Here is a 16,069-nt window from a genome sequence, read left to right as displayed (position 1 = left end):
GACACAAAAGCGCGGCGAATAACAAAAGCCCCCGCGGTTTCTCCTTCCTCCCCTCACGCCTATCTCAGCTCGGCCGGCGGGGAAACAAACACCATACAGGTAAACAAGCTAACCCCAGCGGAAGATATCTAATTGCAGGGAAGTTTTAATTATTAAGTGAGGGGCCCGAACTTAACAATGTATGACAGTGAACACTGTGGTACAAGCGGTAGCGCTAGTAAGAGCAGTCACCATTTGTGATTGTGGCTTAGGCCGCGCGGAATAATAATTCAATATGGAAAATATGGGTAATTTCTTTCGCGTAAACCAATGTTCCGTATTGCTTTAGTTGCTTTGGTACAGCCCCTTTGTATAAAGCTTGCAAGGGTTAAGGCTTGGGCGAGTTGGTGCATGATTACAAAAAGGGGAACAGCGCAAACTCAGACAAAACACAAGAAGAAGGAGGTAACAAACACGAGCGCTGACGAACGCTGACAAAACACGAGCGTGACCCTTTGTATAAAATGTGTGAACCGTACGCGGGAATGTACTTGTTTATTCGGGGATTGAAAGTGGGGTTTGGGTAACAGCAGGGACAGGTTATACGCGCGAAAATACGGTATGCTATATTAGTCTAATGTCCGTTTCTCCGGAAAGGGCGAAAAGAGGCACATCTGAGAGCGAGCGCTCATATCATGCCGGTCTTCACTGCAGAAAAATATTTCACATGTGAGGTATATTTGAAGCTGGAACGGAGTTGCGCTTGCGCCGAAGTAAAACGGTAGAATAAGCAACACACGTTCATCGGCCCCGCTTCCGGCAGCTGCTCTACCAAAAGGTTAGGCGGGAAAAGAAAACAAAAGTGGTGCCATTAGACGTCAACCTCATGTTCAATGCATGCACCACGAGGCTTGTTGGCGATCGGAGGAGAGTGCATCGAGAAACGCGCTAGCAAGACAACAGCAAGTGAATGCTTCAGAATTGAATCCGTGGTGGTGTTTTCACAAAAGGACTAGTTTTTTCGTCTTGTAGCGCACGTTAAATTAGCACAAAAATATACTAAACCCATTCTCTCAACATCCTCAATCACGGGAAGAGTTCCACCCCTCGGTAAGTGAGGAGCACATTAGATAAATACGATTCCTTTTTTTTTAGTTTGCGAGAACTGATAGGCTATGGTTTGGAGTGAAAGGTTTCGCTAAGTTCATTTTCGAGAAAAGCCTAATGCCATATCTAAGAAACAGTCCAAACCGTTAAAAGTCGAGTCAGAGCTGCCTTTCAAAAAACGAGCCTAGCATCGCAAAAAAAGCGCCTATTTTCACTGAATTATTTCTGAGCTGGCAACATAGTCCCGCTGGCCTAATGCGTCTAGTTTGCCGAGGGAATAGTTTTTTGCAATGCAGTTGAGTATCCCCGCAACGTCTGGCCGCGTAATATATTTAAGCTGCAGCAAAAGTGCCGGCGTTTCTTGAAAAGGGGCTGCGGTGACTGCGATATACAAGATAACGAGGCAAACGCTTCGTTCAAGTATGGCCATTCACACATCCACATCCACAGTTTGTTTCTCGCGGTCAGTCTCAAGGGTCCCCACCCTGAGCTGGTTTTGCTTGCACTGATGTTACGTGCGTGGAGCAGCCGACGTGGTATTTGCCCGATTCCCGGCTATTGAATATAACCCTTTGGCCCACGGCACAAATACTGCTCTTCATAATTTGGGCTCGAATGCGGCCAAACGCTGAAGTAAGAACCACCATATGGGTTACTCATGCAGGGAGGACTATTCATGAGTGGTCCCTAGAAACCCCAATTCATTCCAGAAAGTGGGGAGGTACTTGCGCTATTTTAGAAAAACGTTCGCCTACAGTGTGGGTAAGTTTTCTTTTATAGTCACGGCAGCTCAATTTGACTAGATGGCGCCAACTTTCTTTTCGTCATACAAGCGGAGCTTTCCGCATTACCTAAACTAAACCCGAAGACGGCGTGTACAGTAATTCGCAACCGATTTCGAGCGTCAGCAGGTTTCTTCGACGTTCTTTAAACGGAAGTAGCGACGGAGAAGGCTATCTGCAGAAAGGGTAGGGGAAAACGGTAGTGGGCTGCGTGGAATGCTCGACAAGGCAGATGTGGTTGCAGAAAACATGACAACAACGCCTCTCGTGGCCTTTTCATTCCTCCATGATCCTAGTGCGCAAGTACAAGGTGCGACCACTACACCTCAGTAGACTAGTCATCAAGTGTTGAACACCGGGGCACCGAATACTCCGGTCTTCCTTTTAGCCTACGGGCATGCTACGTCCGTCTCAGCACCCGCCATTGTGTGGAGGAGAGATGTATGGGGATCAAACGTTAGCCACAGAAATCAAAAGTTTTTACGCCACCAGTAATTCAGGTAAATTGACGTTCATGTCAGGTAACCCAGATGAGAACGCACAAACAACTGCTTTCTGTAATTGACGTTTGTAGCCTCTGCGACTTATGTAGAGAAAATTCAGAAACACATACGACTGTTTACTTGTTGAAAGGCGGAATCATGAGAACTTTACCTGCAGTGTCCTCCTTGCTTTTGTTTCGCTATGATGTACTTTTTGTTCTGTGGATTATTTTATGAGGCGTTCTTGTGTGAGTCATGACGTTTGACAGCTGAAGATAGTGTGAACACTTTAAATTTCATCGCACTAGACATTTCAACTTTGGCAGAAACGTGTGCGGTGGTGCCATTGTGTCCTCGGAATACCATCAATATTATAATCTTTTTCGAATTGCATCTTTATCTCTGTAGATATGATTCCGATGCCTAATTAAGCAATCACCTCACCAGATCAACGATATAGTATTACCGTAAGTGTGCTTTGGTATTTTAGTAATAATATGCCTAACTTTATGTGCCCTCGTAATACCATCGTCATATTCAGTTTTACTCTGCAACGTTTCCTTCTAATCTCGTGTTTTAGTCGGCTCAGTCGTCGACCCTAATTATACGACATTAGCGCAAATTTGACATGCACTTGTGTAACCGGCGTGCACAAATTACTCGCTTAGACGTTGCGCATACCTCTGCCGCTAGTATATATTCGAAGTATTAAACTCATTCCCAGGCTGAACTTTAAGAGATCCCAACCTGTGTGTAAGGGCTGTAAACAAAGGTTGTAACTACTGTTCTACCCATCATCATTCGGTAGGGAGTGCGGCACCCCCTATCCTTTTCCCAAGTGAGCCCTGGACACGGCTGAATATGCTGATCACAAATCATCTAAGCATGTTTCGTGTCCAAGGCACCACCACGGCACCGCCTTCTGTGTCAACGAGCCCCTCCATGGTGCTGGTAATCATGTTCCAGCCTCGGCACCCGGGTACATTCTGCGGCACTGCCGATGTAGACGTGGAGCACTGAGCCAGCCTGAAGAATCGCGTGAGCACACGCAATCAAGGGAACCCCACCTTTTGCTTCCTGAAGGGTACGGCGAGGCTGTGGTGTACGACACACGAATCAGAGGTAGCCAACTAGAATACTTGATTGGGAAAGTTGACTGACCGATTTCGCAGGTAATGGCAAACTGAAGGAAAAACAACTCACTTCGCGAGAAAAGCCGGCCACTAATCTGTACGACCGTAACATAGAAGACGTGCTGCAATTATGCCACACTTGAGCAAAATGAGGGAGCAGAAGAAACTCGGCCAACATCGTGAAAGGTATTGCAGATAATGCCTTCAATTTGATGCTTTAGGACTGGTATACCGAATACTATATTTAAAACGAGTACAGGACTTTTGAACACGCCCAAAGCTGTCAAATCACTCAAATGGTCCTGAGCCTTCTTGACACTGCCGCCACTTATTTGTGTGAGGCACCGTTACGGCTAACGCGTTTACCTCTCAAAGACAACCGCGGGAAAAGTGGCCTGTTTTGTACACCACGAGAACAAATAATGTCCCTAGGCGCCAATCAGCATGCCCTATCTTTGAGCCACCTTCTGGCGATTTCGGCTATAAAAGCCCTTTTGTTAGATGAAACTGCCACAGTGGGACCGTAACTAGTCTGGGACAAGGCAATCCAGTCGGCGGTACAGCAGCCCGCGCAGCTAGCTTCATGGCACTGCTATGGTGACGTACAATCCCCTTCGAATGTCTGCGCCCTACACCGGCGCTCTCCTAAAAAATTACGGCACCCGTGACTGCCGAAGCCGCTGATTTTCTTCCTCTGAAAACTTCTTCACGTTGCGTATCCAGATCATGTAGGGCGTCGTTTCGCATCTGGCTCCAAGCAGGCAGTGCCGACATTGCCGTTTCTTCAGGCCCGCGATTAGGCCGCTGGCCCTCTTTCTGGTACCCAGAGTGTCTCTATCCCAAACCCAGCATCTCTTCAAGAATGCAGTGGTTGTTTCCACAATGATTTAACCCAGAGGAAGGCCCCCGGAAAACGCCGGAGTAACCACACCCACGCTTCCATTATGCTTCTGTCACGCTGCATGCCTACACGCACAAGTGACAGTTTTCCTCCATGTGCAATTCCGTCTGGATGCCACCAGCAACTCGTACATTTACAGTGACAGGTAGTGCTCACGTAGGCATAGAAGATAAGACTGCAGGCTGGTCCCTGTCATACCTGTTTTTACCTTTTGCGTATCCGACAGGATACGAACATGCGTGTGAAGGTACAGCCTTTGTAAACCACTATTGGTACCTTCCGCCAGGTAAAGCTGTCAAAACAGACGTGCAGTGACGCAGGCATTGTGTGACGAGATAACGAATTCACATGCCAGATTTAAAGCAAGCAGAGTCGGCTATTACAAGCTCATTATTTAAACTTCGTTCCATCCACTTATGGACCTATTGGTTTGCGCCGTATCTGCAAAACAGCCATTCGGGAAGACTACAGGTTCTACTGAACTCAGTCTTTAAAACGCTTTTGTACCAACGGTTTGCAGATATGTTTTCCCGTGTTTTTCTTCCAGTAATCAAAATTTGTGCTGTTCATCCCTCATCAATACTGCAAAGTTCCCAAAAGCGAAGATGTCATTTGCTCAAAACTGAGCGTAAAAAACAACTACGGTTTCAGTAGAATCATTAATAATTGCGACGGAGTTGTCTCTGCTACAGAAAACCACAGTAAAGGTACGCAAAAACTACCGCATAGTACCCTTCGATTTTCTCAATAATGTTGTCCTTACCACAAGGTGTGTAACACAGGTTGTTTGCTGCCATGCGGTGACTACGCTCAAAAGCGAATATTGTAATGACCCGTTGTATTAACTCAACAAACAAGGTTTCATTGTGCGTACAAGCACTGAAATATGTAAGTCTTTCCTGTTCCTCAAATATTTATTTAGTGGCCTCAGCTCCCGCTTCAGGCAAAAACCTTTCGAGAATACTTTGTGTGACATTATATACCTTCTGAATAGTTTGCCTACCTGGCCGTGCAAGAATTTTGATGTGCATTCTAAAGAACGAAGAATTTCGGTAAAATGTAGAGGCGCGCTTCAGTGTGGAACCTTGTTTCTCAATTTTCACGGCTCAAGATCTTGCTTGTTTTGTCACAGAAACAAGATGACCATTGAGTTGAGTCCAGAAAATGCGTCTTCCACCCTGAAAATTGCGGCGCTGTCAACAACAATATTGTGCGGGTGGGCAGAGCTGAGACCAAGAAGCACGAAGATCTGCGGCCGCATACGTGGCCTTACCCTTTTGGACGGTGCACATGTGGTAAGAATGCACACAATATCCTGCTTAATGTGATACCAATATTCGGTACCGAAAGGTTTGCAGCAGCTTCCCTTTTTTGTGCGCTGCTAGAATCAACGGGAAACACTTCATCCATGCCACCATCGGTATTTGGCTCAGGCGCGTCGTTACAATGAGTGATGTCACGCTTTTGATTCGCAACCACCGGTGTCGTTTATTTCGGTCTGGCGGAAAACAGCTGCTCCCGTGTGAACTACATTTTTGTTCGCATATGGGATACCTTATCGCCGAAATATTTTAGAACACATCAAACGTGCGAACTGCAACGGCAAAATTTCGCCTGGCTGCTTAGAACTACGCCGCTGAGCGCACCTTTTTTAGGATGCCCTCGCTACTTAAACAATGTCACAAAATCGCATTTTTATGGCCTTGTGTGGAAACATGCATTGTATGTGTGTCGGTTCGGGCGTGCGTTTTCATGTGTGTGTTTGGGAAGAGATGCGGAATTCTCGCACACGTTGGCCACAATTTTCGCGTTTATCTGATCGTCCCTACTCCATGTGCGTTTGTTCGGAATGACTTTAAGTTTCGTAACATATATGCAGGGTCTTTGACAGGCCCTGCCATTATGATCCGGTCGTTTTTAAATTGCGGTTATATATGGAACTGCTTAACGGTGCGTACCTCTTCCACAGGGCCTTTACTTGCTAAACATGGTTTCCAACGCGTCTACCCAGAAAAAAATAAATATTGTTCTGACCTGTGTTTCAGCAACAATTCGCAATTCAGGTGCACGTGGTTACCTAAATCTGCTGTAGTTTGTCTGCTGCAGAGTAAAACTCTTTGTAAGGAGAATGCAGAAACCGTGCCTCACATTGATTCAATATTATATCTTTCCATACAGCAAACGATGTTTCTACCAGTTAGACTTAAGGACATCATCCTCTGTCCTGCAGTTGACATATCAAAGTGTCTCCTCAGCATGAATATGCTAGAACTATCCTTCGAGGTATCCCAGGTTGCAATAGCAACTCAAAAGCTCTGTCCTGCGCCGTCTCAATAAAAACACCGTTACCACCTAAACTTTCAGAAACAACGGCCCATGCTTAGTGCTTCTCAGCCAGGTTATGAAGAGCGAAGGCTGGGCCTGTTCATACAGTATTTCCTAAAAGTTTTCATTTGTTTGAGGTTTTGCCGCCTGCTTCTAGCTGTATCTACTAAATGGTTTGACTAATTTTTTCACTTGTCATAAAAGAGCACGCATCTGGCGCACCATCGACGGCCTGACTGAGAGACCAAGCGCGGTGAACCAGCGGTAAACCAGGTGGTTCCCTTGTACTGTACTGTGCACAGGGGCAGCCATCTGCGCAAAACAATCAAGCGCAGGAGAAGAAGCCCCCTTCACCCTAGGCAGACCACGAGGTACCACAGCAGCAATATTTGCGCCAAACGATGTGATAACAAAAGCACAGCGTACGCAGCGGTGGCTCAAGGCCGCTTGCGAAGCGATTATTCACAGTAAATGATGTACCGTAGTGCAGCTTTTACTCCAAAAATTGGGCCTTTTGCAGATTGTTATCTTTATTATACCAATTTTTCTGCTCAAATCATAAACATGTGCGGCTGCTTAGTGAGAAGACGATCGCGCTCGGACATGTTGTGTTTTAAAATAACAATAAAGTCCTTCTGGATATAAACATTCATTATCCTAGCCACTGTGATGAGTGTTTGCTATCAATCCCGCCTATCGTAAACAAGAAACTGGAAAAGCCCTTCCTTTACGGCTTTTGTACTTGCTCCCTTAGGAAGTGCCAAACAGAGCTCTGATCTTGGTAATGTTGCCAGTTGTTATGGAAAACTGGAGGTTCATTTTTTGTCTTTACATGTTGAAAAATAGCAATGATAATCACAGGGGGCTCGCCTACAATGGCATTTTTTTTGAGACTGAAATAAATAATTTCGAGGATGCATTCACAGTATCGATAGTTTGTGGTTACCCTGGTGCGCCCAGGTCTACTGTATTTAACCAAATAACTATAGAACGTCTTCTTCTAAACGTTTAAAATTAAGGTAACGTTTCGTAAACAGCCTCTTCACCGAGTTTGATAAATAAAAAAAAACCTCGCGGGTCACAATTACCATTGATATCACAAGTTCCAGTCGTATTGGCGCAATTTCCGCACCTGCTTCCTGAAAACTTGGGTCGCTTTGCCTGCTTCGTAGGCTGCCGATTGCACTATTGTCAGCATGCGAAGTTTTGTTTCTTCTGCAAGGTAGTCTGCGAGCATAGCGTAGTATTCCGAGCCGAAAAAAGTATATTAATGAACTTAAAATCCTCCCAAAGAGTAGCATTTATTCTTAAATTTACCGCGTTGCGTCACAACACGTGACTGTTATGGCTACCAACTGTTCCTGCCTTTGGAAATGCGGGATTTCTCACTAAAATTACGTTCTTGTGCTAAGGTTATTTACATTGACCTAATGTGAATCCTTCACGATATCGGCCCTATAGATTAACGAAACGAACAGGCACATTTTGTCCCGCCATTTTGGCACAAAGAAATTTGCCAAGAATCAATTTGATGGGCAATAACCGTCATTGGAGCGTGTTACACTTCAGCATTATTTTCACTGGCGTGAGACGTTTTCAGAAGTTCTAATTTTCTCTACGGGATCACTGTTGTACCACATCTTATCCAAGTAAGATATCCAAGTAAGATTTTTGTATTATTTGCGGTTGAATCTTATTAGGCATGTATTTTTGGATTCATTATCACCCTCGTTCTCAGCCTCCTGTGTTTTGTGGAAAGGTTGACTACTTCTGTGTCTATTTCGTAGCTCTTTCTGTTGTATTCAACTGGATTGCGTGTTTTGGCGTTGTACTGAACTATATCTAAAATAAAAATTAATTCAGAGGGGAGGAAGTAATCCTCATAAAGCAATGTAATAACCTTATAAGGCACGCGAAATGCATTAGGCATTTAAAGTAATTCAATAACTGGTAAACCTCCCTATACGTTTGTACGAGAACAACTATGCACAGTGCCTGGAGGAAACCCGCAACTGACTGATTTGTTAATGATAGTGTTCAAATTAGGCAGACGTGTAATTGGTTACTTTCTTTACAGATACTTTCCATGATTATGATAGCCCTTTACAGCGGCAAGGCTTATGAAAGATTGGGGTCACAAATTGGAGTTCTTGTTAATAAAGAAACAGTTTTGTCCAACGCTGGAATTGCTGACTCTCTTGCAGCCATCACTATCGTAAGTATGACTTTTTGACAATGTTGCGCACATAACTGTTGTGATGCAAGATGTTTTAGGGATGAAAAGGTTACTCCTTACTGAGAAAGAAGAAGAGAGCCATATTGGCATTCGAATCGAACACTTTACAATAGCAAATACACAAATGAAGATCACAACTCAGCTAATCGCAATACAGTCACTTCAAAAAATGCAAAATGAAATGTTTCGTTTCACATGCGCCGATCCCTGTCGGTGCGCTGGCCGGGGGCGGGGTTGTGGCCGAGGCATGACACTCTGTTGTGGGTAGTGCACAAGCTAGTCAAACAACGCTCCGTTGTTGAAGTTGCCAATACTTCGGCGGTCTTACAGGCGAGGAAGAAATGTGACTCGGTCTTGAGGTCTCCAGAGCGCTCTCGTCCAGATGAGAACTTGTCGAGCATCGGCAAACGACTACCGCTGTTTTTCTTCCTCGCCTCATCTTTCCTGTCCCACGTCCTCTTCCCCAAACAGGGCGTGAGCGTGTGCCATTTTCGCTTCTATACGCCGACTGACTGGAAAAGCGGAGTAAAATCGTGCGCCTGCAAATTATAACGCAGAAAACTAAAGCAATGCTCAATAGCCTCAGGAAAGCACAGCGGTTTGAGATAGGTTGCGAGGCAGTAGGAGTGGTAAGCGCATATATCTACGTAGGCCAAGTAGGGACCCTGGATCCCAACCATGAGGCAGAGATTATTAGAAGGGTAAAAATGGCGTAGAATGCATTGGGCGAGTATTTTAAATAATGAATGGCAGCCTACCGTTATCCCTGAAGGGGAAAGTGTAAAAAAAAAAACGCCCAGCAGCATTATCCTGCTGGGATTATATGGAGGCAACTAGAAATGTGCATCGGCGCTGCACAATTAGCTTGCTAATCACTTTTTTGCAGTTGCTCTCTACAGAACACACAACTTCGAGCTTCTCAGGCACAAGATCCTAAACCATTATTTATCCTTCTTTCTAACGTTAACCCGAAACCAGGTTTTAATATGTGTTACTTCATCTATTTTTTTGCATTTTATGCTCTATGCAGCAGCATACCAAAATATGAAGAATTCAAATAATTCAAATAATATGTCCCCAGAGTGCTGCCGTAACACTACGCAGGTAGAACCAACGCGTTATGACGTTGCTCAATAAAACGTAGACAACCTAATCTAAAAATCAACTGCGCATGTTAACAAGCCAAGTCATGGGGCCGTGATCGGGAGGGTTACAGAAAAGGATAAGTGTGCCAAGGATGACAACCTTCTGTTGACAACTAAAACAATTAAAAGTTGTAGTTTTAAACGCTAGTGAAGCATATTTGCAATACGGTTTCATTATGCTAAACAGACATTCTTTTGTAACCTAGGGTCTATTGGAACCTATAACATGGGGTTATCTGTAAATGTTCAAGCAATACGATGTTTTCTATCTCTATTGTGTTCGTTTTATTTTTACTGGATTTTAGGGGCCATATTAATGTAAAGTATAAATGAAAAGAATGCCGAATTTACCAGATATGCATGTTAGGGAGACGATATTCACACATACAGCCTCATTTTGTCTAATATATACTTAGGAAGCATGCCAACTTGCGTGAAAAAGCAATCGCCGCTGCCGAGAAAAAAAAAACCAAAGAGCTCTGTGTCCCCCTGTAAACTTTGCAGACACCCGATAATGTTGCTGCAAAGTAGCAGGCAAAAAGAATCCGTGCAAGTTGTCAATGTTAACAATTTGCGACAATGGACTTGTCGCAATTTGCCGCAGCTTGTAGCTGCGGCCAAGATGTATGCGGCCAAGCTTGTAGCTGCTTGTAGCTGCGGCCAAGATGTATGCGGCCAAGATGTATGGTATAGCGACCAAGATGTATGGTTTCTTAAAAATATGTTTAGCGCTAAAAACCAAAGACAGTAAACAAGAAAGGAGACGGGACAGGCGCTAACTTTCAACTGAACTTTATTCGCCACCGGAGCCGCCAAATATAGAAACAAGTGGAGCATGCGCAGCATGCGCCACAGTAAGATTATATCAAGTACGCAAATAAGTGAATCACCGAAACGCTCGAAAAAAAATTTCTCAAAGTTAAACAAGACCACCGACGTACGCTGATACACTTACCACCTTTTTCCTGGTTATAAAAAGCTTCCAAGAGTTCTCGTGCTGTAGCATCTCAGCTCCTACCTAGAACAATATTCCTAATAAAGTTTAGTTGAAAGTTAGCGCCTGTCCCGTTTCTTTTCTTGTGTACTGAATTAGGTTTTTTGCGCTAAACGTACTATTAGGAATCAAGAACCAACTAGCCCCCCAACAACAAAGTTTTGTTATATTACATGTATGGTTTCCCAGAAGTGCCGGTAAAACGTCAGTTCAGTGCAAGATTTACAAGCCCAGACACGAAAAGGACCAAGTTTGTGAAACACCGTCCACCCCCTTCGGTCAGACAGCCTCTTCGTCATGAAGACGGGGTGTGATCGAACACAGATTTTCCCCGTTATCGCAGGAGCACATCCCCCAAGGGGGAGATGCAGGTAGAGCAATGTAGTGGCACTTGCTGGTCCATCTTGGCTAACGCTATCAGATTCTAGAGGGGCGAGCATCGGGTTATCTGTACCACGGCAACAAGTGTGGTCACTGGCACCCGCTAGCACTCGATCTACATTCGTGAGTCGCAGGACGTACTGCACGTGTAGCAACGCGAATTATGACGAGCTTACCCGCCACCGCAAAACGAGCGTGCCTATGGCGGATTTGCCTTCCTACTCACATAGATGTAGACCTCGCTGCTCATGTGGCGCTTCTCCGCTAGAGCCGAAGGTACGCCAATATCTCTCCCCGCAGTCGGGAAGGACAGCAGCGCTAATTAGCCGGCATCCTTGAGAAACTTTGCTCCTCGTAATTAGCACCCCTACCTGTGCCGGCCAATTTGCCTTCAAGCCTTGGGCGGCCAAAAAAGGGGGTTAACTTCTCGCCCTGTCAGAGTATCCGCCGTTTCCCCGCGGGAACCTTGCAGAGGTTAAGGGCCACCCGGAGAGCCAGTGCGGCCGAACTCCCTTTAACCCTGCACCTTTGCCTCCAAGTCATCAGGTTACCAGGAATCATCACTTCCCTCGGCCAGCGACCAGATCGCCTTATAGGTTTCTCCAAGCAACGGCTACAGGGATCGCTAAGCCCCGCCCTCATAGTGGTATACCCATTGCTTCAGCAATGGCCTGCCCACTGTAAGACGTGCTTCACGCATAGGTGCAGCAGTTACCGCGCAGCATTGACACCACGGCCTCCTCCCACTCGGGATTACAGGGGCGTTTTACCAACCCTAGCCATTAGTCTCCTCCCAAGCTGGATTGCAGGAGCACGTTACGTTCATCAGGCATTTGGTGATCCCACGCATCATGCTTCCGCCAGGGAAAGAAGACAGTCATAGCTAATCCCTCCAAAAGTTTCTTGCATTTTTCATTGTCGATTGCATCGTTGTCTTGCATGGTTGTCGATTGTTGGCCATGGCAGTTTTGAGTTTTCGTCAGCGTAAGTACTAACCCTCGCTGAGTATTTCCCACCGACAGAAAATCACATACCCGCAGAGGACTTGGGTAGAACTAATGACCCTGTTGGATAACCCATAGATTGAGCAATAAAATCGGCAGCCGGCGTCTGTAGCCGATACATATATCACAAGCCTCCCAATGGCTTTGACGTGCTTCTGGCGGGAGCTTAGCAGCGACAAAGAAGAGAAAGCACGCTCGCTCTACTGGACCATAAATACACATCCGAATCGGTTGCGACTCATTGAATAGCACGTGCTTTACTTTCGTACAATAAAACATAGGAGCACGTGCAACTCGGCAACCCATTTGCACGTGCTTAGCTACTTGGAAACCCAGTACTTATTCAGAGACACAACAGTGTTTTTGGGGTCCGGCCGCCGCGATACGTCAATATGTACAGGGCCGTCCACTCTAGGTGCGAACACTGCGCAGCGTGGCCTCGCTCCGCGGAGCGCCAGCGCACAATCCGCGGCCGCGCATCGAAGCTAAGCGGCGCAGGCGCACAGGGGCTTGGAGGCGGCGCTTCGTATCGTCTGCTAGAGCGGGAGAGCGCCGTGCCTGCTTTGCTGTGAAGCACGAGGCATGCTTGCTGTGAGGCATGCTTTGAAGCACGAGGCATGCTTGCTGTGAGGCATGCTTTTAGCGTCTAAGCGTGCCGCGACGGCGTTGAGGGAAAGCGTACCTTCCTTACTGCAGCGCGTTGTGTTGTTTCTGCGTACGAGAACTCACAGCTTCCGCTGTTCAGTTCCGCGGTGCCGGTTCAATGAAAGTATTGTTGCAAACATTTGAGGACTGGCTTGGTTTGGTTCAATGAGAGACGCTGTATAGAACTGCATCGTATAATTTCGGCCGCTAGGATTTATTTAATGTGCACTGGCATTACGCAGAACATAATTGTCTGTGCATTTCGCCTCCGTGGAATTTTGGCCACAGCGGCTGGGTTGCGATCTGCCGAATTTCTTCCCCATGTGTATTGGCCTTTTTCATATATATGAATATCGCGTATCATCGAGATGGTTCAAGCAGTCGCCCAGCCAGGAAGTCACGCCCCCAGCACAATCGTCTACTATACGGTCGAGTCCTGGACTTGTCCCACTCTAGTGTGCTAAACTGTAATGTATACGTCATTGGTTGCGCTCCAACCCGCCGCGGTGGATCAGCGGCTAAGGCGTTGCGCTGCTGAGCACGAGGTCGCGGGTTCGATTCCCGGCCGCGGCGGCCGCTTTTCTGATGGAGGCGAAAAGCAAAAACGCCCGTGTGTACGAGATTTCGGCGCACGATAAAGATCCCCAGGTGGTCAAAATTAATCCGGAGCCCTCCACTATGGCGCGCCTCATCGCCTGCGTTGCGTCGGCGCGTTAAACCCCACAATCAATCAATAAAATCAATTGGTTGCGCTCCCTACATGGCTAGTTATTGGGAGGCAGCAGCTGTTGCCTTTGTTGCCACCTGTATGTATCCTCTTTTCTGGTAAGACGCGTACTTTCTCGCAATGCGCCTTCGTGAGCAATGAAGCTGTCGTTACCAGTTCCATGCTACACAATTGTGGAACAGCTTCTCCGCACTTTAGGTCCACAACTACTGCATTCTTCTCTTTACTATCCACATACACATGGCCTAGCCAAGTGCCACGAACAGAAAAATCACCAATATGCTCAATACGTTTTCAATAGGCTTAACAATGCATGCAATGCCTTCCATTAAACAAATACTTGCATTGTGGACTCAGCATATCCTGGTTTCTTTTGACATTTACGATATTTCTTCTCGATTTCCATGAGCTCGTTGATCCCATCCGAAGTCGCATCGAGCAATCCGAGAGCGTCTTCGAGCAAGACCGAGCATCTGAATACTCCGATCAAAAAAAAAATTCGGGAAGCTAGCACTTACTCGGAAGACTTCAATGGTGAAGCTGTTGTAGGTAAGCTTTGCTGGACGCACTAAGCTTTAATATCATTGTTTATTTTCATAGTTGCGGTGCTACTTATCGTCGTCATATGCATCAAATCGGTCGTCGTCTTTCTCGAAGCGAGTGGTGGATTGAAAGTCGTCGTCTGCATTGTAGTCTTCAACCAGCTCTTCGTCATCGACTCGAGATGCAGTTGCAGGATCTGCAAGTCGTCTCGGGAAGGATTGGCACACTCGTAGCCATGTCTCCTGTTATCCATAATGGCTTCCAAAAAATCTGTCGGTCACGGTGACTTGTACCAAGCAGGATGCTTTTTTTTTAATTTTAGCATTGGACTTTAGCATTAACGCTGGGGTTTTCTTACATGCGCGGTAGTGATTGGAGACAGCGCTGGTGGTTCTTTTTTTTTGCCATAGCCACTGCGCGAGCCGGGGACTCGGCGTTTTCTGCAAGGCATGCGGTCACGAGTGCTCGGCTTGTTCTCGCTCCTCGAGGTTTTTTGCCAGTTTTTTTTATTCTCGCTAAATCCACTGCACGTGCCGCGGACGCCCGGAGGTCGCCGCAAGGCACGCGCCCACGAGCCTTCAGAGTTTTCTCTGTTTTGTTTTCCTCCAACGGCTATCTTACGGCCAGTAACATCTCCGTTATTAAAAAAGCCGGCCTGACGGCATTTTCGGGCATAAGGCCATCTGCTTAAGAGAGCACACGCAGAAAATACAGCTTTGCTCTCTTACCCTTTTTAATTGTAGGGTGCGGTTAAATCCTGAAAAACCCGCCAGGACCTGACCTGGCCCGCCGCGGTGGCTCAGTGGTTGGGGTGGTTGGCTATACTGAGCCGGGAGGCCCATGTCCGATCCCGGTAGCAGGTTCCGCTTTTAAAAGAGGCGAAATGGAAGAACGCGCATTTGCTGCGTGGTATCAGTGCACGGTAAAGCTCCCTGGGTGGTTATTCAGAGCACTCCTCTGCAGCGTTTTCGCAGCAAGAGTCGTTGTCTGGCGTTAATCCCTATAACTCGAGCCAAACCAGTTCTAAAACGCCTTCAACCTTCAACAATAATTTCATTTAACCGGCACCGCGGAATTGAACAGCGGAAGCTGTGAGTTCTCGTACGCAGAAACTACACAACGCGCTGCAGTAAGGAAAGTGACCCGCCGCGGTGGCTCAGTGGCTAAGGCGTTGCGGTGCTGAGCACAAGGTCGCGGGTTCGATTCCCGGACGCAGCGGCCGCTTCTCTGATGGAGGCGAAAAGCAAAAACGCCCGTCTGTACGAGATTTCGGCGCACGTTAAAGATCCCCAGGTGGTCAAAATTAATCCGGAGCCCTCCACTACGGCGCGCCTCAGCCTGCGTTGCGTCGGCGCGTTAAACCCTACAATCAATCAATCAATGAATCAGTAAGGAAAGTGCGCTTTCCCGCAACGCCGTCGCGGCACGCTTAGACGCTACAAGCTAGCTTACAGTTAGGCCCGCTTCACAGCAAAGCAGGCACGGCGCTCTCCCGCGCTAGCAGACGACCCGAAGCGCCGCCTCCTAGCCCCTGGCGCCTGCGCCGCTTCGCTTCGATGCGCGGCCGCAGATTGTGCGCTGGCGCTCCGCGGAGCGAGGCCGCGCTGCGCCGTGTTCGCACCTAGAGTGGACAGCCCTGTACATGTTGCACTAGTCTTGCGTACCAGTGCAGCAGTTCCCCCCAT

General features: G+C 46.9%; 1 protein-coding gene across 1 annotated transcript in view; it reads left to right on the top strand.

Moving 5' to 3' along the window:
• The first annotated feature begins 885 nt into the window (after window positions 1-885).
• LOC144159793 (ATP-binding cassette sub-family C member 2-like) overlaps window positions 886-16,069 on the top strand; it is a 148,667-nt gene continuing 133,483 nt past the window's right edge. The window contains exons 1-3 of the mRNA XM_077691477.1: window positions 886-1,089; window positions 5,517-5,679; window positions 8,787-8,924. Coding sequence (XP_077547603.1) covers window positions 5,524-5,679; window positions 8,787-8,924 — 294 coding nt within the window. The 5' untranslated portion in view covers window positions 886-1,089; window positions 5,517-5,523. The remainder of the gene's footprint in view (window positions 1,090-5,516; window positions 5,680-8,786; window positions 8,925-16,069) is intronic.

Source organism: Haemaphysalis longicornis, unplaced genomic scaffold (assembly GCF_048455015.1).
Source record: "Haemaphysalis longicornis isolate Haplotype H1 unplaced genomic scaffold, Haemaphysalis longicornis Haplotype H1 scaffold_10, whole genome shotgun sequence".
Lineage (NCBI taxonomy): Eukaryota > Metazoa > Arthropoda > Arachnida > Ixodida > Ixodidae > Haemaphysalis > Haemaphysalis longicornis.
The sequence above is the reverse complement of the archived record's forward strand: the minus strand, read 5'-3'. Positions and strand labels throughout refer to the sequence as shown.